The 22,996-nt window shown below is 41.8% G+C and overlaps 1 protein-coding gene across 4 annotated transcripts in view; it reads right to left on the bottom strand.

The window, feature by feature from the left end:
* atp8a1 (ATPase phospholipid transporting 8A1) overlaps positions 1–22,996 on the bottom strand; it is a 433,224-nt gene that overhangs the window by 243,510 nt on the left and 166,718 nt on the right. For 3 of the 4 annotated variants that reach the window (XM_038791303.1, XM_038791307.1, XM_038791306.1), the window contains 5 exons: positions 17,748–17,875; positions 14,655–14,732; positions 11,646–11,734; positions 9,034–9,078; positions 3,333–3,405 (listed from right to left, as the gene is read on the bottom strand). In XM_038791303.1, coding sequence (XP_038647231.1) covers positions 3,333–3,405; positions 9,034–9,078; positions 11,646–11,734; positions 14,655–14,732; positions 17,748–17,875 — 413 coding nt within the window. The remainder of the gene's footprint in view (positions 1–3,332; positions 3,406–9,033; positions 9,079–11,645; positions 11,735–14,654; positions 14,733–17,747; positions 17,876–22,996) is intronic. The other variant, XM_038791304.1, reaches the window with a different exon arrangement.

Below are 22,996 nucleotides of genomic sequence, written 5' to 3'. Positions count from 1 at the left end.
AAAGCATCCACATCCTTCTGGTAATGTGGCGACCAGAACTGCACGCAGTATTCCAAATGTGACCTAACCAAAGTCCGATACAACTGTAACATGACCTGCCGACTCTTGTACTCAATACCCCATCCGATGAAGGCAAGCATGCTGTATGTCTTCTTGACCACTATCGACCTGCATTGCCACCTGCAGGGTACAATGGACCTGAACTCCCAGATCTCTGTACATCAATTTTCCCCAGGACTCTTCCATTGACCATATAGTCTGCTCTTGAGTTAGATCTTCCAAAATGCATCACCTCGCATTTGCCTGGATTGAACTCCACCTGCCATTTCTCTGCCCAACTCTCCAATCTATCTATATTTTTCTGTATTCTCTGACAGTCCGCCTCGCTATCTGCAACTCCACCAATCTTAGTATCAGCTGCAAACTTGCTCATCAGACCACTTGTACCATCGTCCAGATCATTTATGTATATCACAAAAAACAGTGGTCCGAGCACGGATCCCTGGGGAACACCACTAGTCACCTTTCTCCATTTTGAGACACTCCCTTCCACCACTACTCTCTGTCTCTTGTTGCCCAGCCAGTTCTTTATCCATCTAGCTAGTACACCCTGAACCCCATATGACTTCACTTTTTCCATCAACCTGCCATGGGAAACTTTATCAAATGCTTTACTGAAGTCCATGCATATGACATCTACAGCCCTTCCCTCATCAATTAACTTGGTTACTTCCTCAAAGAATTCTATTAGGTTTGTAAGACATGATCTTCCCTGCACAAAACCATGCTGCCTGCCACTGATAAGTCTATTTTCTTCCAAATGTGAATAGATCCTATCCCTCAGTATCTTCTCCAACAGTTTGCCTACCACTGACGTCAAGCTCACAGGTCTATAATTCCCTGGATTATCCCTGCTACCCTTCTTAAACAAAGGGAGAACATTAGCAATTCTCCAGTCCTCCGGGTCCTCACCCGTGCTCAAGGATGCTGCAAAGATATCTGTTAAGGCCCCAGCTATTTCGTCCCTCGCTTCCCTCAGTAACCTGGTATAGATCCCATCCGGTCCTGGGGACTTGTCCACCTTAATACCTTTTAGAATACCCAACATCTCCCCCTTCCTTATGCCGACATGATCAAGAGTATTTAAACATCCATCCCTAGCCTCAACATCCATCATGTCTCTTTCCTTGGTGAATACCGATGCAAAGTACTCATTAAGAATCTCACTCTTTTCCTTTGACTCCACGCATAAATTCCCACTTTTGTCTTTGAGTGGGCCAATCCTTTCTCTAGTTACCCTCTTGCTCCTTATATACGAATAAAAGGCTTTGGGATTTTCCTTAACCCTGTTAGCCAAAGATATTTCATGACCCCTTTTAGCCCTCTTTATTGCGTGTTTGGGATTCGTCCTACTTTCCCGATATTCCTCCAAAGCTTAATCAGTTTTGAGTCGCCTCGATCTTATGTATGCTTCCTTTTTCATCTTAGCTAGTCTCACAATTCCACCCGTCATCCATGGTTCCCTAATCTTGCCATTTCTATCTCTCATTTTCACAGGAACATGTCTGTCCTGCACTCTAATCAACCTTTCCGTAAAAGACTCCCACATTTCAAATGTGGATTTACCCTTAAACAGCTGCTCCCAATCCACATTCCCGAGCTCCAGCCGAATTTTGTTATAGTTGGCCTTTCCCCAATTTAGCACTCTTCCTTTAGGACCACTCTCGTCTTTGTCCATGAGTATTCTAAAACTTATGGAATTGTGATCGCTATTCCCAAAGTAATCGCCGACTGAAACGTCAACCACCTGGCCGGGATCATTCCCCAATACCAGGTCCAGTATGGCCCCTTCCCGAGTTGGACTATTTACATACTGCTCTAAAAAACTTTCCTGGATGCTCCTTACAAATTCTGCTCCATCTACGCCTCCAACACTACACGAGTCCCATTCAATGTTGGAGAAGTTAAAATCTCCCATCACAACCACCCTATTGCTCCTACATTGTTCTATAATCTGTCTACATATTTGTACCTCTACTTCACGCTCGCTTTTCGGAGGCCTATAGCAAAGTCCCAACAATGTTACTGCACCCTTCCTATTTCTTAGCTCTATCAATAGAACAAGAGCCTGCTAATCTAATTATTCTCTCTTTGCCACCCCACCTCTACCCACACAAACACACAGTGGGGAAGGGAAGAATCAGAATAATGGTGAATTACATGGGAATGAGAAATATGTATCTTTGCTGCTGAGGTTGTAGTCTTTGTAATCAGCTATCTTCCCGGGACACGAAACGTTGAAATCCACCAGTTGGGTCAGTCCTACTGGCTTGTGCCTTCAACTAGACCCCGCATGCTGTAGAATTTCCTCTGGGGAGTCAATTTTACTAGACTGAACTCTACCAGATTGGCTCTCAAACCCACGGAGATAAAATTAGAATTCTCTGCCCGGGAATGTAAAAGGAGATTTTCCACCCATTCCACCTCTCGATCGTTGCCCTGCTCTTTGTGCAGGACAGATCTAATTGCAATGGAGAGAGAGAGAGAGAGAGAGAGATAAAAAGCTATTTTCTTCAAGACCTCTAGAGATCTCAGGAGAGATATCAGCTTGGGCTTTCCTCGGCCTTTCAAACAAGGGTTACGCATTCACAGGCTGCTTACAGAGAGAGTCTGTTTGCAGCCTTTTAATCAGAAATTAAACTTTCACAGGCTGGCTGGTGAGAGTTTTAAGCACCAGGCATTAGCTGAAAGAGAGGGTCCAAATAGGTGCCCCCCACTCTCTCAAGTCAAAACAGAACAGAATTCAAAATAGAGTGCCTTCTTCCTTCTTCTTCCAGCATTTTCTGGAGTTCTCTACCAATCAAAAGCAAAAGCTACAGAATTCCCAGGATTCCAAAAGAATTGATTGGCTTCTAGCCATGTCCATCAAAATGTGACATTACTGGACCATGCCAAATGGCACATTGCCTTGGGGGTCTCCTTGGGCCAGACCACATAGCACCTTGGACCAGGGTGTTTCAGTAATCATCCAGATACAAAAGTTAAAAGACAAAAAGGACAGAAATAAAAAGGAAAACAATGAACCACCAAGGCTTTACAAGAGGTTCCTTACAACACCCTTTCAACCAAGACTCATGGGGTAGGTGCTCATCTTTGTTCAGGGATGAAAGGATCTTCTCATAATAAATGACATGGAGCAGGATATCCAACCATCACTATGCTCTTTTATTAAATTCACGTCATAATTTGTTCAAACATACATAAAACTACAGACTTTAAGTTGCTAATTTTAAAAAAAAGCAAAAAAAAAAAATCAATAATGCATTACTTACATGATTGCCTTGAAGATTTTCCAAGAGAAAAGGATCTTTGAATACACTCTCCCCATTTGATGATTCACCTTTCCTGGAATGAATAAAATAAAATGAAAAACCTATTGAGTATGTTTCATCGGTTCTCATCATCTATAAATTTAAAAAGGTACAAACTCTTCGCAATAAAAATCTTTGAATAGCAAGACACAATGTCCTGACAAAGCAGTATTATACATGCAAAATAATTTGCCAGAAAGCACTAAATGTTACTGCAAGAAGATTTTACTGTCTGAATATCTGTTCCAATGACTCCTATAATTCACTTTCAAGAAAATCAATACTGTGTAATGAACTATAAACCAAGTTGGAGGATATATTTTTTTTTTTTACTGCAGATCTAGACTGAAAACAGGTCTGAAAAACAAAATTGATGTTCTTGTGCAGCTAATGACAGATGTTTTTTTTAAAATTGGGACATTGTCCACATTCAGTTCAATGTTACATCTGAAGTGCCGAAAACCTCTCGTCTATTGCACTTGAAATGCAAAAAACTCTTAATTAACTGGCAGCACTCACGATGCAGATGGCAGCAAACTTGTATTGGAAAAAGTCATCTCCTGTCAGGTATGAGTTTCTCCTCCTTTCCACAGAATTACTTCTCAACCTATCTTTTAACATAATTTTCAATCCAACAGAAATATCTTAATCCTAAATCAGCCAGTTCTCTGAAGGCTTGGCCATGAATATATAAGCAGAATTCCAACAGCAAGTTAATACGAAGTACAGAGAACTAGGAGAAATTATCAAAATTTATGCACTTCAAGAATAAATTTCATGCCAAGGGTGAGAAAGAGCAGACCTACAGGAAACAAGTCTAGTTCTCATTCATTTATTTTAACCCATCAGATCCATCTGGATTAGACCCAAGTCAGTAATACCAAAAATGGAGATGGATAGAAAGGTCAGCTTGATGCGCTAACATACATCTTCCTGAGCACACAAATCTAAACGTCGTGCTTGGAGAAAGCATATTGAACATATTTTGGAAATTAGATTTCAAAACTCCACAGTAAAAGTATTTCATCCATTGCTAACTGGGGAGTTTAAGGATGATATTAGATTAAAATAATATTACCAAAGTAGTATATGCCTGAGGACTAGGAGAGTTTTAGATTCTAAAGGATGACCAAAAAATTGATAAAGGGAAAAGATAAAGCACAAGAGCCAAATAGCCAGAAGTTTAAAAAATATATATCTATTACAAGTACATAAAACGGAAGAGAGTAGCAAAAGTAAACGCGGATCTCCAAGAGGCTGACACAGAACAAATTATAGCAAGGAACAAGGAAATGGTCGAGATATTAAAAATAATTTTGTATCTGTCTTCACAACAAAACACAACATATACCAGAAATGTGAGTGAACCAAAGGTCCAAGAAATGAATGGGACTGAAAGCCAACAAATTCCCTGCACATGATGTCCGACAACCTGGTGCTTTAAAAGAGGTGGCTTCGAGATATTGGGTGCATTGATTGTGATTTTCTAAAATTATCCAGATTCTGAAATGGATTGGAAGGTAATAAATGTAACTCTGGTATTCAAGAAAGGCGAGAGATAAAATAGGGAACTGCAGACCACTTTTGCCAGATGTTATTGGGAAAACAAAGTGGTAACAGGTTACTTAGAAAATTAAAATAGGATTAGGCAAAATCAACTTGCTAATGAAATGGAAGTCAGATCTGACCAATTTATTAAAATTTTAAGGGTGCATCTCACTGTGTACATGTAGAGTATTTACATTTCCACAAGGCATTTAATAAGCTTGCACACAAGGTTATTGCACAAGGTATGGTCTTATGTGGCTGAAGTATTATGTGATCATGTACAGTGGAGTGGCTAAATGATGGAAAACAGTAGGAATAAACACATCATTTTGGGGTTGGCAGACTGTTACATGTAGGATACTGCAAGGATCAGTGTTGGAGTCTCAGCTATTTACACTCCACATTAAATGACTTAGATGAAGAGACTGATTGTAATGCATCAGAGTTTGCTAACAATAAAACGATAGTTGGGAAAATAAGCAAATGCGAGGAAGACAGTCTACAAATAGGTATAGATAGGCTAAGTGAGTAGGCAAGAAGGTGGCAGATGGAGTATAAATGGGAACTGCAAGGTTAATCATCTTGTTAGGAAGAATAGACAAACAGAATATTTTTGAAATGTAGAAAAATTATAAAATGTTGTTCTGAGTGATTTGGACAGATCTGTACAAGAAACACAGGAAGTTAATATGCAAGTACAGTAGGAAATTAGAAGACAAATGTATGTGGCCTTTATTCTATGGGAGTTGGGGTAGAAGATGAAAGATGACTTGTTGCAATTGCGCAGGCTTTGGTGGGACTACAGCTAAAGTACTGCGTACAGTTTTGGCCACCATACTTACGGGAACATATATTTGCCTTAAGGGTGCAATCAACTAGATTGATACCCGTGATGGGAGGGTTGTCCTGGAACGAGAGATCGAGTAGAATGGATTTGTATTGTCTGGAGTTTAGAACGCTAGATAATCTCACTAAAACGTGTAAGATTTTGAGAGGGCTCTACAGAGGTGGTTTTCTCTGGCTGGAGAATCCGGAATGAAGGTGCATAGCCTCAGGACAAGGGGTTAGCTGTTTTGGACTGAGGTGTAAAGTAATGTCTTCAGAGGGCTGTGAAGCTTTGTATTTCTTTACCCCAGAGCGTAGATGCTCAGTCATCGAGTATACCCAAGGCTAAGATTGGAAATCAAGAAATATGGGGATCGGACAGCAGAGTGGAGTTTAGGTCAAGCATCAGCCATAGAACATACTGTGAAGGAGGCCATTCGGCCCATCAAGTCTGCACCGACCGACTTAAGCCCTCACTTCCACCCTATCCCCATAATCCAATAACCCCATCTAACCTTTTGGTCATGAAAGGCAATTTATCATGGCCAATGCACCTGACCTGCATGTCTTTGGACTGTGGGAGGAAACTGGAGCACCCGGAGGAAACCCACACAGACACGGGGAGAACATGCAGACTCCACACAGACAGTAACCCAATGGGGAATTTAACCTGGGACCCTGGCGCTGTGAAACCAGTGCTATCCACTTGTGCCACCGTGCTGCCCAATCTTGCTTAATGGAGGAGCAGGCACGAGAGGTCATGTGGCCTACGTTGCTCAACTTATGTTAATGACCATTATGCCCAATGGAACACAAGCTTCCATGATATAGTAACAGAGCATAAAACCTGTTCTCTATCCCAATGGATGTGACAGTCATTACGATACGATTATCAGTAGTAGTATTTGCAGTGATTTCCTCATTGTGTTCTATAAAGTCAAATGGACTCTTTATAGGGCATTGGTCTGGAAAGGTGATTCAAAGGTTCATTTTAAGTTTTGTAAAAGGAGATTCATATTTGTTCAGTTTGAGACAAGGCCTACTGTAATAGATTCAGGACAGGAAAATGCTTTTCAATGCTCTTTGGAGGAATCGTTCTTTCTTGGAAGCAACAATAGTATGATTAACTTATCAGAAAGTTACACTTTTGCAACCTGGAAACAAAAATCACAGAAAATACATTTGAACTTTGAGACACAACTTAAGTTTAAGTGAACAAATTACAGAATTCTTAATATGTCAGTAATTTCTCTGCCCCAATATTTTAACGAAGAGTTTAGAAATATAGAAGACTTATGGCACTCTAGATCATTCAACCACTCACGTCTGCTGGCATTGTACATTTTTCTTGTATGTTTTAATGTCCATCTTAAAATAGTAGACAAAACTCAGTTGAGTAATAATTACCAAGCACACATCACACAATATTTGTGTTCTTCATCCGTGGGAGCATTGTGCTCCTCAAAACGTCTTGTCCATTCTCCCTTCGTGTACATCTCCTTACACAATTTAATAATTTCTCATGTTGCCTTCTCCAAGTCATTTTATCATTTCTGTAGGGTTTCCATCACATTCTTCTGCTTGTCCTGGCTTCAGTGCTTTTACAGTCCTAAATATTCCATACTTCAGATTGTCAGTTCCTAAACCATCCTGGGAAATGTCTTTCTTCTTCTGTTTATTCTTCACTTCCTCAGGTTCTATAAGCAGCATTCCATCTGTGTTAATTCCTCTTTGGGCATACTTACCTCTCCTCAGCCAACTTATTTTATTTTATCAGTATGCATCAGTATTCTTTTATTTATTGTAATGTGAAAAGCAGCGGCTGGAGCATCACACCTTCAATTCTGATTACACACGCATCCAAGGCAAGTCTTCATAAATAGATTGAAAGCAAGCTCTTACATTGGCTATGATCAAATCAGTTGTAGGAAGGTTTACGGAACAAGAGAGCCAGCGACAGTGATGAAAGTATCAGGTGAAAGAATCATAGAATACAACAAGAGGTGTATTGCTGCTATGTGGAAGAAAAGGTATTTTACTAGGTAGAGTTGCAAAAGTTGTTAAAAGTATTGGAGGTGATCGAGAGTTGCCATGATAGATAAAAGAGTGACTGCAGCTCAGTACATTGGACAGACTGCTACAATCTGGAAAGTATTTGGTGAAACTAAACCCAGTGTAACAGTCTGGGGTGAGAGAAGGCTGTCTATCATCACCATTGCTCTTTAACATCTATGCAGAAGTCATGGCAAAAGAAACATGGGGTGAACTACAGAAAGGTGTCAAAAGTAGGTGGTCAATTGTTGTACGTAGCGAGGTCTGCAGATATTAACGGATAGAATGAATGAAATGGTGAAAGTTTATGGAATGAAAGGGTAAAAAGAACGAGTCATGAATATTGGAAAAGGAGGCCAAGATAAATGGCCCACAGCTGGGACAGGATCACAACTTAAGTACCCAAGAAGCATTTTGTCAGAAGGCTGTTGCTGCCATAAAAGGTCAGAGTTAAAACGGAATGGCAAAGAATACATTCTCCAAACATTGAAAAATTGCTTGGCATAAGAACGAGTAGTGATCTTAAGAAAATAATCATCAAAACAATGATTTGAAGCATCTTCTTGAATGGGGCTGAAACGTGGACCTTAGGTAAAGTGGACATCCAAAGATTAGAAATGTGATTCTGGAGAAGGTTGGAGCAGGTCAGTTGGAGAGAATCCATGGGCAATGACGGGATTCTTGGGTTGGAGGAGGAAGAAAGATCATCAGTAAATATCATCAAGAAATTATCAAGAAACAAAAACAAGGTTGGATTGGCCATATTCTAAGGCATGAGAACTTGCTGAAGGAGGTGATTGAAGGATGATTAGAGACATGTTGACCAAGAGAAAGAGACTGATGATGCTAATGGAATTTGGAGGCGTCCACATGCAACTGAAGAGGAAAGTGCAAGGCTATGAGGTCTGGAGAATGAGCAGAGGCCATTCTCTTCGACAGACACTGAAGACACTTCACACAACAATCTACAAAGGAACAAAGGAAACCAACCTAGATGTGACTTGAACAGGGCACAAATACACCAAGAGGAATTTACATGAAATATTCAATGAATCATGAAATGAATATACATAGTTTCATTCACTTGATAGTTCAGCTCATGGATGCTGACCTGATAGGTGGAGAAGGCTTAGTGAACGTCAGCCAGGGTTTCCACATGCTTTGACTGGATTGCTGTGCACTGATAACTATATATCCTAACAATCATATTAATGCAAAGAAAGCTAACTAGTCTTACCTACAATCTTCAGAGTAGCTAAAATCCACATGATCAGGAAAATGACTATAGTGAGAATGGAAAAAGGAACGAGGACAAAGAATTATAAAGTTACAAGAAGGAGAGAAAAACGAGGAAGTCCATGAGAATGTGTTCAATAATCTACATCTAAATTTACTCTAACAGAATTTTAAAATCTTATTTATAATTATGTAGACATTACATGTAGGTGAATCTCTTTCAAAATATTAAGTTTTAGTATAGGTCAGAAAGAAATGAGGAAAGCATTATTTGCTCAATGTGAACTCTGTCCTCACACCCCCCCACCACCCCCAAGGCCAGGGACTGACACTATAAACAATTACAATTGGAATGCACATCTTTAAAATGGACCAACTCGACTTGGATTTTCTATGTATGATTTAACTGTGAGCCATGCGATAGGAATCATTACAATCAGCATACTAGTTTTAAGGGAAATTTATGTTCCTGTCCAGCTTCAAGAGGAGAGTATTATGAGATGTAGAGCTCAGTTGTGTGACATGGGGGTCCGTTTTTTTCCGCCCATAGGAAGATTTTGCCAGATGGGACTGTGTATCTCCATTATCATTAAAAAATTGTGATTAGGTTCTCCAAACAGCCCCGATTTCTCCTTTCACTACCTGTATGCAACGGGGGTTGAGAGCCCACATCTGGGATTGATCCGACTTGAATTTGAAAGAGTCCAAGTTAAGATATGAGCCAAATTACAGATAGAAGAGTAAATATTAATCAAAAAGAGGGAAACTTGGTGGCTGGAACAAATTTTAAGACAAACACATGTACTGCAGCAAACTCTTTTACCCTCATATCAGTACAACACGGTAAATTATTACAAAGATGGATATGGAAAACGAAGTACTAACTAACAAAAGTTAGCCTCTCCAAGTTGGGGACAATTAAGATACAATAGTTCCTCCTGAGGTGCTACAGATACTTCTAGAGAAGTTAGACCTCAACCCCTATCCAGAAAAGAGACTAATCAGAACCAACAATGATTGAAGCCCTGTATTCAAGATAGCTACCCTAGACACCATATGGCTGTTAGAGGTGCAGAGGAAAAGGAGTGTTCCAGGGAGAAGAGAGAAGAGAGAAGAGAGAAGAGAGAAGAGAGAAGAGGAGAGAAAAGAGAGAAGTGAAAAGAAGAGAGAAGAGTGTGTTCAAGGTAAGGGAGAGGGGAAACGAGCTGCAGGGCAGTGCAGCCGGAGCTGGACTGTTACCAGCCAGGGGGGATAAAGTGATGGGGGGGGGGGGGGGGGGGGGGGGAAGATGGGAGCCAAGTTCAACCCGGCTACTTTATAATTTTTTTTTGTTTTTCAAAATGGACAATTGCTGGGATGATTAAATGGCTCCAGCTGTTCATCTGATGTCTTCTGGAAGTTTCTGAGCAGTTTGAAAGTGAATATCGGCTAACACCTCACATTCACTAGACTGTAGCACTCCGTGCATCATATGAACATTTCAGCCAAGCCAACACTCTGGATTAGCAGACGAGATGTCTGCCCAGCCAGCCAAAGACAAATATAACTGTTTGTGACTCCTAATCTCAAATGTGGTACAAATGCCTCCCACTGTTAGCTGCTCCAAAACACAAAGGGTTTCACAGCCAGGGGCCTCATTAGCCAAATAGCTCAACCTGAAACTCCTATCAAATGACTGAGACTTCAGCTATCTGAATTCCTGTCTTCATGCAGCTTTTGGATTTTATCTTCAGTCACTGTCTGACCTAAGAAGAGAAGCAAGACTCCACAGCAAGCAGCCTGTCTGTCCACCGTGTTCAGGTTTACAATTGCCTGTCCCGCTTCTACACTATACACTGGAACTTCTCTATTTACGTCTTCAAGGCTAATTCAACTCTATGTGCCTTCTCCCATCATAAAACTTCTTGTTTCTTGAAAGATGAATCGCCCTGCAACAGTCAGCATGTTATCCTCTGAAGGAATGCGCGACTGGACTTCAATACTGGACTCTAGACTCACCTGAAACCACAACTTGTACCTTTCGTTGTCTTGCCCTGTGCAATTTTCCCCCTTTTATCGTATAAATATTGTGAAACCTGCAGGTTGTGCACATGAAGTGAACCAACCCCATTATTTCACCTTATCTTGAATTTGCTGTGGGATTATTAATAGAGGATTGGATTACACTAAACTGAAGGGTTGAGAAAAATATGTCACCACTTAAAAGTGGGGGTGGGGGGGCGGAAATCAGAAGTCACACATTATTGTTTATGGACGAGTCGTGAGATGAGAAATCTTGGCTACTTAAATTAGTCCCCCTTCTGTCCTTAACATATCCTAATCTTGACTCAATTTCTGCTATTACAGAAGTGCTGTTGTACAGAATGTCAAAGGACTGGATGGGAGGGGAGTTGCAGGAAAGGAGGATGAGAAAGAAAGTTTATAGTTTAGTTGCTTGCTAAAATATAAATGATATCAAGCAGTTAGTAAATTTTCTGTGCTGGAAATTATTTTCTTCTCACTATCCCCGGAGGTTTCAGAAATAACACGCGCTGCTCCAGTAAAGGCACAGATTTAATCTTTATAACTGCAGTTTGCTTAGAAAATCTACAGGACAAAGATAAAGACACTTACCCATAAGATATCCCTGCTACAGTACACTTCTTAAACTCCATAACATTACATGTTAAAGTTCCAGTCTTATCTGAGAATATATATTTCACCTGTTAAAATATGATTTGATGATTTATTGATGAAGTTAAATTATGCTACCAATACAGTAAAAGCTAATAGTTAGTAACTGAATGCAGGCTTAATTTAATCAATGAGAAAACCCCAATAGATCAGAAATTATGAAGTCATTAAGATAGTTTTCAAAATGGATTTTGGAATAGTTGCATTGTTCAGGTCCTTGGAGTAGTCAATGCACGCAATTGCATTGTTATTATTTTTATAACAAACGTTTTTTAAAAATGTTGAAACTCAACTATTGACCATCATCTGTCTGATATCAACAACTTGCATTTGCATAGCTACTTAAAGGTAGAGAAAGATAACAATGAAAAAAAATGAAAATCGCTTTATTGTCACGAGTAGGCTTCAATTAAGTTACTGTGAAAAGCCCCTAGTCGCCACATTCCGGCGCCTGTCCGGGGAGGCTGGTACGGGAATCGAACCGTGCTGCTGGCCTGCTTGGTCTGCTTTAAAAGCCAGCGATTTAGCCCAGTGAACTAAACCAGCCCCAAGCTAAACAAGATGCTTAATGCAAGCTTAATTGGACAAAAATTGACATCAATCCACAGAACAAGATACTGGGTGGGATTCTCCATCCCGCCGCACCAGACATCTGGTACGGCGGGCGCCCGGGATTCCCCGTCTCGCCAGCCAGCCAATGGGGTTTCCCATTGTGGGCAGCCTCACGCCGCCAGCAAAACGGAGAATCCTGACAGTGGAGAATCCAGCAGATGAGGTGGGGTGTCCATAAAACCCACTTCTTTAACCAGGTTTAAGAAAGGTCTTAAAGGAGGAGGCAGTGGTGGAGAGGGAAAAAAGTTTAGGAAGGGAATTCCAAAGCATAGGGCCTAAGCAGCTAAAGGTACATCCGTCAAGAGTGACATGCTGGCACAGTGGTTAGCACTGCTACCTCAGTGTCAGAGACCCAGATTCAATTCCAGCCTCAGGTGACTGTCTATGTGGGGTTTACACGTTCTCCCCCTTTCTGCACGAGTTTCCTCCTGGTGCTCTGGTTTCCTCCTACAGTCCAAAGGATGTGCAGGATAGGTGGATTTTTCATGCTAAATTGCCTGTAGTGCCCCAAACATTAGGTGAGGTTATGGGGTTACAGGGATAGACCTTGGTAGGGTGCTCGTTCAGACAGAGAGTGTAGACACGATGAGCCGAATGGCCTCCTGCTGCATTGTGAGGATTCTATAATTCTATGATAAAGGAAGTGAGGATGTGTAAGAAACTAAAGTTTCAGGGTTGCAAAGATCCTGAAGGGTTGAAGATTACTACAAACAAGTGTCATGTGAGAGTAACTTTAAGAAATGGGTGTTTATATAAATATCTGTAGTGAGAGTACCTTTAAGAGATGGGTGTTTACTACTGCAGTGATGTCAGAGAGTGGGTGGAGCTGGGCTGTCTGTCAGCTTTTTACTTCCGTTTTTGAGCAGGCTGCAGGGTGTGTTTTCATTTCATTTTCAGTGTTGGAGCTGAAGCCAGACCAAACAGGTGTACTGCTCTCCTCTCTGCCACCAAAAGGCTATCTCTTGATCATTTGGTGAATTCAGAATTATAAATGTTTTCAGGTTTAACCTGATGTGCTTTTGTTAAAAGGTGTTTATTTTGTAAGTCTTCTGGGTGTTAAAAGGACAGCTTAAAAGATTACTTAGTGTTGTATTCTTTGGGGGTTGCATTTGAATTAATAGTTGCTAAGATGTTCACTGTATGTTTTAAAAAACATTAACTTGAGTTCATAGAATAAACATTGTTTTGCTTTAAAAAATACTTTTCCATTTCTGCTGTACCACACCTGTAGAGTGGGCTGTGTGCTCCCCATACCACAATCTATTAAGCTTGTGGGTCAGGTGAACTCTATGATACACTTTGGGGTTCTCTAAACCCTGGCCCATAACACAAGGGAGGGGTTACATCATACAGTGATTTGAACACAACAATGAGAATTCTAAACTAAGGCACCAGTGGATTAAGAAGATCAGCGAGCACAAGAGTGATGGGTGTGCAGCACTTCGGTTTACAATGTGGATAGCAGAATTTTGGTTGAGCTCAGGTTTATGAAAGGGGGAAAATTCAGAGGTCAGCCATGGTAGCATTGGAATAGTCGAACCTGAAGATGACTACGCATAGATGACTATTAAACAGTAGGTATGGGAGGATGGTGGCCTCATGGCAAAGTCACTGGACTGTTAATTCACAGGCCCAGGCTAATGCTCCAGGGACATGGTTCAAATCCGACCACGGATCTGAAAAACATCTGGATCACCAATGCCCTTTGGGAATGGAAATATGTAATTCTGAACCTGGTCTGGCCTAAAATTGACTCCAGACTCAGCGCAATATAGTTGACTCTTTTCCATCCTCTGAAATGGCCCAACAAGCTATTCAGTTCAAGAAAAATTACGGGTACGCATCAAATGTTGGCCTTACCAGCAACATTCAAATCCCATAAAAGTAGTGCTATCGAGGTGGAATTATGCCATCTTTATATTGGAGATGATATGGAGTTGGAAGCACAGCTCAGGGTCAAATTGGTTGCCAATGTTGTGAAAGTCTGGTTCAGTCTCGAGATACTGATCAGGGACCAGGATGGAATTGGTGGCAATAAAATGGAGGTGCAAGGAGACATGGAGTGCAGTAAGACTGGCAAAGACTACAACTTCAATATTCCCGACATTTAATTTAAAGAGATTGCACTCCATTCAGGATTGGATATTAGACAAACAGTTCGACAACCCAGATTCCGCTCAGAGAAGTAGTAATTGCAATAGTTAGGTAGAGCTGGGTGTCATCAGTGTTAATAAGGGGTAAGAAATTCACTGTGTTTTAACTGTATGCATTGGATGAGGCATAGCTAGATAGTTTCAGGAGTGCACAAAATAGCTTTTAAAGTAAAGAACTAGTTACCTGTCCCAGTTCTTCATTTAGATTAGATGTTCTGGCCATGGCTGGAGTGTTTGTTGGTTCATATAACATGTCCATGTCCTGGTAGGAAAAAGTAATACAGGTAGTTTAAATTCTGATCACGTGCACTCATTTATAGATTGCTGATAATAAGTTCTATTTATCTGGTGCCAATTAATGCTCATGCTTTTTTAAACTACTTTTCCAAAGAAGGAGAATGTACAGAACCTTGTATAGTGAAAATCGCTTATTGTCACGAGTAGGCTTCAAATGAAGTTACTGTGAAAAGCCCCTAGTCGCCACATTCCGGCGCCTGTTCGGGGAGGTTGTTACGGGAATCGAACCGTGCTGCTGGCTTGCTTTGGTCTGCTTTCAAAGCCAGCGATTAGCCCTGTGAGCTAGTGCCATTCATGTCATAGGGATGTTCCAAAGCTCTTTAATTTATTATGCAGTGTCTGTAAATTGGGCAGAGGAATTCTTTTTATAATACCTGTCAAAATCTAAGGAAACTATGAACAATCCAAACCAGAAGTGGATGTTGAGGAATATTGCCTCTCACCACATTTTACGCTTAACACCACCATCATGTCTTTCTCAGTGTTCAACGCAGACCCTTCTTCAGAGTTTTTGAACTCCATTCGGTGTTAAATTCATGACCATTAATTACCACAACTAATCTGTTGTGCAATTTTTGATTTTGAAACTAATAAAAATTTTAAAATACTTAAATATTGCATTGCAGCAAAAACCCAGTATTACAAATAATTATTGAATATGGGTAGAGATCAGGAATAAGAAGGGTGCAGTCACAATGTTGGGGGTTACCACAGGCCTCCCAACAGCCAGCGGGAGATAGAGGAGCAGATAGGTCGACAGATTTTGGAAAGGAGTAAAACAACAGGGTTGTTGTGATGGGACACTTCAACTTCCCCAATATTGACTAGGACTCACTTAGTGCAAGGGGCTTAGAAGGGGCAGAGCTTGTCAGGAGCATCCAGGAGGGCTTCTTAAAACAAAATTTAGATAATCCAACTAGGGAAGGGGCTGTACTGGACCTGGTATTGGGGAATGAGCCCGACCAGGTGGTAGAAGTTTCAGTAGGGGAGCATTTCGGGAACAGTGACCACAATTCAGTAAGTTTTAAAGTGCTGGTGGACAAGGATAAAAGTGGTCCTAGGGTGACTGTGCTAAATTGGGGGGGGGGAAGGCTAATTATAACAATATTAGGTGGGAACTGAAGAACCTAGATTGGGGGCGGATGTTTGAGGGTAAATCAACATCTGACATGTGGAAGGCTTTGAAATATCAGTTGAAAGTAATTCAGGACCGGCATGTTCCAGTGCGGATCCAAATCTTTGGATCCTCATTGTCTTTAGGTGATGTCCCGGAGGACTGGAGAATAGCCAATGTTATTCCTTTGTTTAAGAAGGGTAGCAAGGATAATCCAGGGAACTACAGGCCGGTGAGCCTTACGTCAGTGGTAGGGAAATTACTGGAGAGAATTCTTCGAGACAGGATCTACTCCCATTTGGAAGCAAATGGATGTATTAGGGAGAGGCAGCATGGTTTTGTGAAGGGGTGGACGTGTCTCACTAACTTGATAGAGTTTTTCGAAGAGGTCACAAAGATGATTGATTCAGTTAGGGCAGTGGATGTTGTCTATATGGACTTCAATAAGGCCTTTGACAAGGTCGCTCAAGGTAGACTGGTACAAAAGGTAAAATTACACAGGATCAGGGATGAGCTGGCAAGATGGATACAGAACTGGCTAGGTCATAGAAGGCAGAGAGTAGCAATGGAAGGGTGCTATTTTGATTGGAGGGCTGCGACTAATGGTGTTCCGCAGGGATCAGTGCTGGGACCTTTGCTGTTTTTAGTATATATAAATGATCTGGAGGAAAATGTAACTGGTCTAATTAGTAACTTTGCAGACGACACAAAGGTAGGTGGAATAGCGGATGGCTATGAGGACTGTCAGAGGATACATCAGGATTTAGATCGTTTGGAGACTTGGGCAGAGAGATGGCAGATAGATTTTAATCTGGACAGATGTGAGGCAATGTATTTTGGAAGGTCTAATGCAGGTAGGGAATATACAGTAAATGGTAGAACCCTCAAGAGTATTGACAGTCAGAGAGATCCAGGTGCACAGGTCACTGAAAGCGGCAACAGAGGTGGAGAAGGTAGTCAAGAAGGCATACGGCATGTTTGCCTTCATTGGCCAGGGCATTGAGTATAAGAATTGGCAAGTCATGTTGCAGCTGTATAGAAGCTTAGTTAGGCCACACTTGGGAGTATAGTGTTCAATTCTGGTTGCCACACTACCAGAAGGATGTGGAGGCTTCAGAGAGGGTGCAGAACAGACTTACCAGGATGTTGCCTGGTATGGAGGGCATTAGCTATGAGGAGTGTTTGAATAAACTCGGTTTGTTCTCACTGGAATGACGGAGGTTGAGGGGCGACCTGATAGAGGTCTATTTATGAGGGGCATAGACAGAGTGGAAAGTCAGAGGCTTTTTCCCAGGGTAAGAGAGGTCAATTACTAGGGGACATAGGTTTAAGGTGCAAGGGACAAGGTTTAGAGATGTACGAGGCACGTTTTTTTACACAAAGTGTACTGGGTGCCTGGAACTCTCTGTCGGAGGAGGTGGTGGAAGCAGGGACGATAGTGACATTTAAGGGACATCTTGACAAATACATGAATAGGATGGGAATAGAGGGATACGGACCCAGGAAGTGTAGAGGATTTTAGTTTAGACGTGCATCATGGTCGGCATGGGCTTGGAGGGCTGAAGGGCCTGTTCCTGTGCTGTACTTTTCTTTATTCTTTGTATTCTCTAAAACAAATTCAGTGAGTGCAAATATCAAAATAGGTCAGTTTCAGGAGAGTAACAAGATGATGTCATAATGCCACCAATGGAAGTCAGAGGACTTCAGCAAAAGTAAAGATTATTAATCGATACGTTCTAACTTATAGCAAAACATGCTGGTAAAGTCTGATATGTGTGACACTTAATGGGAAGTATAACTTACAGCATTACAGATCTATCTTTTCTCAGTTGCAGACTTTATTATAAACTGAAATCTCATACTCACCCAGTTAATGAAAAATGCTTGGATAAACTTAATAACCTCCAGCGTAACTAATAGACTGATTGGAATAAGGTTATTAAAGAGGATGATGAAGGTTAAGAAGTTCAATCCGAAATTGCTGGCTCCACTACCTGTAAAGAAAATAATTTTAGATATGAATGATATTTTTAAAAATGGGGATGGGGTAAGACGACATCAAATAGCCTAGATGGTGAAGTGAACAGCGCTTGCCATTATTATACAGGAAATCTGATAGCAACTTCTGACATGCGCAATTAAATGTGGAAACCTAGAAACTGTTAGATAGAAGCTGTTCTTCCACAGGTTGCTCAGTGTAGTCCTCACCAATGGAGGTGGCATTGAAATCAGTTAATGGCATGAATTTGAGATAATTACCCACTAGGCTCGCATAAAAAACTGTTAGAAATGTCGGGGGTAGTTGCTTTTTTAAACAACACAAGTGATAATTAATGAAGTACAACATCCTTGGCTCTGAAAAAATGATATTTTAAAAGCATCAAGAATGTTACCTCATAAGAAAATTGATGTCGCCTTTTGTTGAAAAGATTTTTGTAAATTAAAAATGTTTCTAAGTTTCCCTTTTATCTCACTACTGTATGTTAAACAAGGTGTTTAGATCACTTGATGATTGAAAAGTGATAACTGTTCTGTGGAGAATTCAAACCTACTGTCTTTGTTAAAAAGTATTTTGGCTTATGGATGTTGTTAGGAAAGTGACTAAGGGTTACCTATAGAGTACTGTATCCTTTTGGGGGTTTATCAGTGTTGGTAGTTGATAAGATGTCTACTGTGTGTTTATAAAATGTTAACTGGATTCATAGAATAAACATTGTTTTTGTTTTAAAATACTTTAGTTCTCTGTTGCATCACATCTGTAAAGTGGGCCCTCGTGCTCCCCAAACTCAAAATCTATTAAAATTTGTGGGTCCGGTGAACTCCCCGATATACTTTGGTGTTCTCTAAACCCTGGCCCATAATACTGCAAATGTCACTGGTTACAGCAGATAGTCTGGAAAATTTTCCACTGTTGCCAACTGCAATATCCAACACGTCTTTACTTCAAGTGCACAATTCCCTCAATAAGTGGGGCAGCAGCATGTTGGGATTTCTCTCTGCTCCTCTTAACCATAACTAATTTACCTGGACTGCCATTTACTGTCCATGCTTGGTAGATATCACTGCATCAAGACGGAGTTTACCAGGGCCAAAGAGCAAATGGTGAGATACTGCAGCATGCATAATTATAGCAACACTGAGGTTGCATGAGACTTGAAAAGAGCTAAAACACTGATGGAGGCAGTAGTTAAACTTTTGTAAGCTTCGGCAAAGAATAAGTTCTCCAAAATTTAAGTGCATGAGGTCAAGATTGGAGGCTTCTGCTAGTTCCCTTCCCTTCATTTTTGTATTTCAGATCCATTAGCACAGCTGCAACGGACCTATTGCCACTTCTCACCAAGTGATTCCAGGAAGCAATGTTAATATGTGCGGATGAAGAAGTCAAGTTTTGCCTTGCTAATATTCGAATCTGACGAGTGGGGAAGGAGCTATTCAGCGATTTGCTGACAAGTGAAAAAAACATATGATGATCTCGGGAGACAAGGTGATCCTGCCGAGACAATCTTCCTGCTTTTCTGCCTTTAAATCTAATTTAAATTTTCGAGAAGTACAATTCATTTTTTGCTGAAGGTACTAAAAAGGTTTTAGCACATTGTCTTTTGTGATGCTGTGACCTAACAAGGTATTGCAATGATATTCACGTCAGTGTACTAAAGCACAGTAAAACAAAAATTGGAATAAAATATTCTATTGAAATTATAATAATGGAGACATGAATACATAGAAAATAGAAGCAGAAGGAGGCAACTCAGCCCTTTGAGCTTGCTCCACCATTCATTATGCTCACGGCTATTCATCAAGTTCAATACCCGCCCTCCCCCCATATCCCTTGATCCCTGTTTTTTTCCCCCTTTCTTTTTTAAAAATAAATTTAGAGTACCCAATTCTTTTTTTTTTCCAATCAAGTGGCAATTTAGCGTGGCTAATTCCATTTACCCTGCACCTCTTTTGGGGTTGTGGGATCCCTTGAACCCTTTAGCCCCAAGAGCTGCATCTATTTCCTTCATGAAATTATACAATGTTTTGGCCTCAACCACTTTTGTGGTAGTGAATTCCACAGGTTCACCATTCTCTGGGTGAAGAAAGTTCTCGCCTCAGTCCCAAAACGTTTACCCTTTATTCTTAATCTACGACCCCTAGTTCTGGACTCCCCCACCATCAGGAATATTGTTTCTGAATCTACCCCGTCTGATCCTGTTAGAATTTTAATATGAGATCCCCTCTCACTCTTCTAAACTACGATGAAAAATTCCTAACTGACTTAGTCATGCCTCATATGACAGTCCCACTATCCCAGGAATCAGCCTGGTAAACCTTCGCTGCATTCCCACCATAGCAAGAACATCACTCCATAGATAAGGACACCAAAACTGCACACAATACTCTAGGTGTGGCCTCAACAATGCCCTATCCAATTACAGTACAACAATCCTATTCACATACTCAAATTCTCTTACTATGAAGGACAACATACTATTTGCCTTCTTTACAGCCTGCTGTACCTGTGTGCTTACTTTCAGTGACTGATGCATGAGGACACCAAGGTCTCGATGAGTATCCACCGCTCTCAATTTACACCCATTCAAATAACAATCTGTCTTCCTATTTTTGCTACCAAAGTGGATAATCTCACATCTATTCACATTATATTGCATCTGCCATATGCCCACTCACTCAGCCTGTCCAAATCCCCCTGAAGCATTTCAGCATCCTCTTCACAGCTCACATTCCCACCCAACTTGTATTATCTGCAAATTTGGAGACAATGCATTTAGTTCCCTCATCTAAATCACCTGGCAGTACCCCACTGGTCACTGCCTGCCAATCAGAAAAAACTTTTTTCTACCAACATTTTGCTTCCTGTCTGTTAATCAGCTTTCAATCCATCTCAAGACATTACCCGCAATCCCATGCGTTTTAATTTTACATTGTTATCTGCTATGTGAGACCTTGTCGGAAGCCTTCTGAAAGTCTAAACATCCACCTGATCTCCCTGGTCAACTCTACTAGTTACATCGTCAAACGAATTCCAGTGAACTGGCCAAGCACGATTTCTCTTTCGTAAATGCATGCTGACTTTGTCTGATTATATACCTCTGCTTTCCTCGGGCAGCACGGTAGCATAATGCTTCACTGCTCCAGGGTCCCAGGTTCAATTCCCAGCTTGGGTCACTGTCTGTGCAGAGTCTGCACATTCTCCCCGTGTCTGCGTGGGTTTCCTCCGGGTGCTGTGGTTTCCTCCCACAGTCCAAAGATGTGAAGGTTAGGTGGATTGGCCGTGCTAAATTGCCCTTAGTGTCCAAAAAGGTGGGGGGGGGGGGCTTGGGTAGGGTGCTCTTTTCAAGGGCCGGTGCAGGCTCGATGGGCCAAATGGCCTCCTTTTGCACTGTAAATTCTATGAAATGCTGTGTTATGAAATCCTTGATAATGGACTCTAGCAATTTTCCTACTACCAAAGTTATGCTTACTATAGTTTCCTGTTTTCTCTCTACCTCTTTTTTTTTAATTGAGGGGTTATATTAGCTACCCTCCAATCTGTAGGAACCCTGCCAGAGTCCAAAGCATCTTGAAAAATGACAACATTTTGGAAAACAGCCACCATTTTGTCTGCGACAAGTGCAGATTTGGGGAATGCACCCTTAGAATCTATGAAAGCACTGGAGAAATTTTAGGTAAACTGATTCCACTTGTTGCGTAGTAAGTATTCTCTGCTTAGTACTTTATCCACAACATCATAACTAAGATCAAAATGTAAATGGAGGATTTTGAACAAAGAAAAAAACATATTAAGCTCTTTATGATGGGACTTCTGGCGGCGTTTGCGAGCAGGTCGGCCGCATCAAGAGGAGCACCCGCCAGTGGTAACTATTTGCTGCGCTTTCGGGGGTTTCCCCGATTCTTTGCTCTCTTCCCCCCCCCCCCCCCCCCCCCCCCAATTGTTGTTGGCCTTTGGGACCGTCCCAGGCATCAAGCAGGGTCGGTTTGAAAACTGGTGAGGAACCCCGCGCGGGTGTCGGGTAGCTGGAGCTGAAGCGTCGGGCCAACAGAGTACTTCGCTAAGAGGTTGGCGGAGTTGATGGGGGAGGGTGAGAACCCCTCCCGGTCCGAGCTGGATCGAGCTCATCGGTCATTAAGGCCGAAGCCCAAAGCGAAAGAGCCATCAAGAGCAGTAATTATCTGCTTCCACAAGTACTGCATGAAGGAGAAGGTGTTAAGCTGGGTGAAGCAGAAGCATGAGGTGCAGTGGGATAGTGCTAGAGTTCGGATCTACCAGGGCATGACAGTGGAGTTGGAAAAAAGATGAGCGGCGTTCGGGCGAGTGAAGGTGGCACTGTACAACAAGGGGGTGCGATTTGGTATAGTATACCCAGCGAAGCGGAGGGTGACGTATGACACCAAAGACTTATTTCGCGACAGCGGAGGCAGCTGAGGCGTTCGTGAGGGCAGAAGGCTTGGGACAGACGCGAGGAGCGGAGCTGGAAGAGAGACTGTGGACTGTGTTTGGGGAGCTGGAAAATGCATAAATGCTATAGCTTTCTTTTCATTGACGTGTATTGTAATTTACTTCACTTCACATTGTTACAGAGTTCAAGTTACTGGTTGGGTTGATTGGCATTCTGTGTTGCGACGGTTATATCTTATTTTAGTGAATTGTATGGGTTGGATTGTTGGTTTTGTTTTTTCTTTCTCTGGGACTTGGTGGGAGGGGACGGTATATCTTGGTGGGGGGAGCCACCTGCGCGAGCTAACTAAAGTCAGCTAGTGAACGGAGGTGAGGTGAGAGGAGGGCTGCAGACATTGGAGCCTGGATAGCAGCAGGTTTCGATGGGCCTACGAGGCAAGTGGGGGGGGGGGGGGGGGGGGGGGGGGGGGGGAATCGATGCTGGGAGATGTTTTTTTTGAGAGGAAATGTAGGGGGGTTTTGGGAGGGGGGGTAAAAGAGGTTTGATGTTAACAATGGATAGGGGCGAGTCAGGCACATGGGGCAGGGCCCAGTGGTATGATGATGGTGGATACGAAGGGTTGGGGGGGGGGGGGGGTGAGAGACCCTCAGTTATGATAGTCACGTCGAACGTGAGGGAGTTAGGAGATCCGGTCAAGAGTGCTGGCGCGTC

Source organism: Scyliorhinus canicula, chromosome 3 (assembly GCF_902713615.1).
Source record: "Scyliorhinus canicula chromosome 3, sScyCan1.1, whole genome shotgun sequence".
In the NCBI taxonomy this organism is placed as follows: domain Eukaryota; kingdom Metazoa; phylum Chordata; class Chondrichthyes; order Carcharhiniformes; family Scyliorhinidae; genus Scyliorhinus; species Scyliorhinus canicula.
This window is presented reverse-complemented; position numbering and strand designations above follow the sequence as displayed.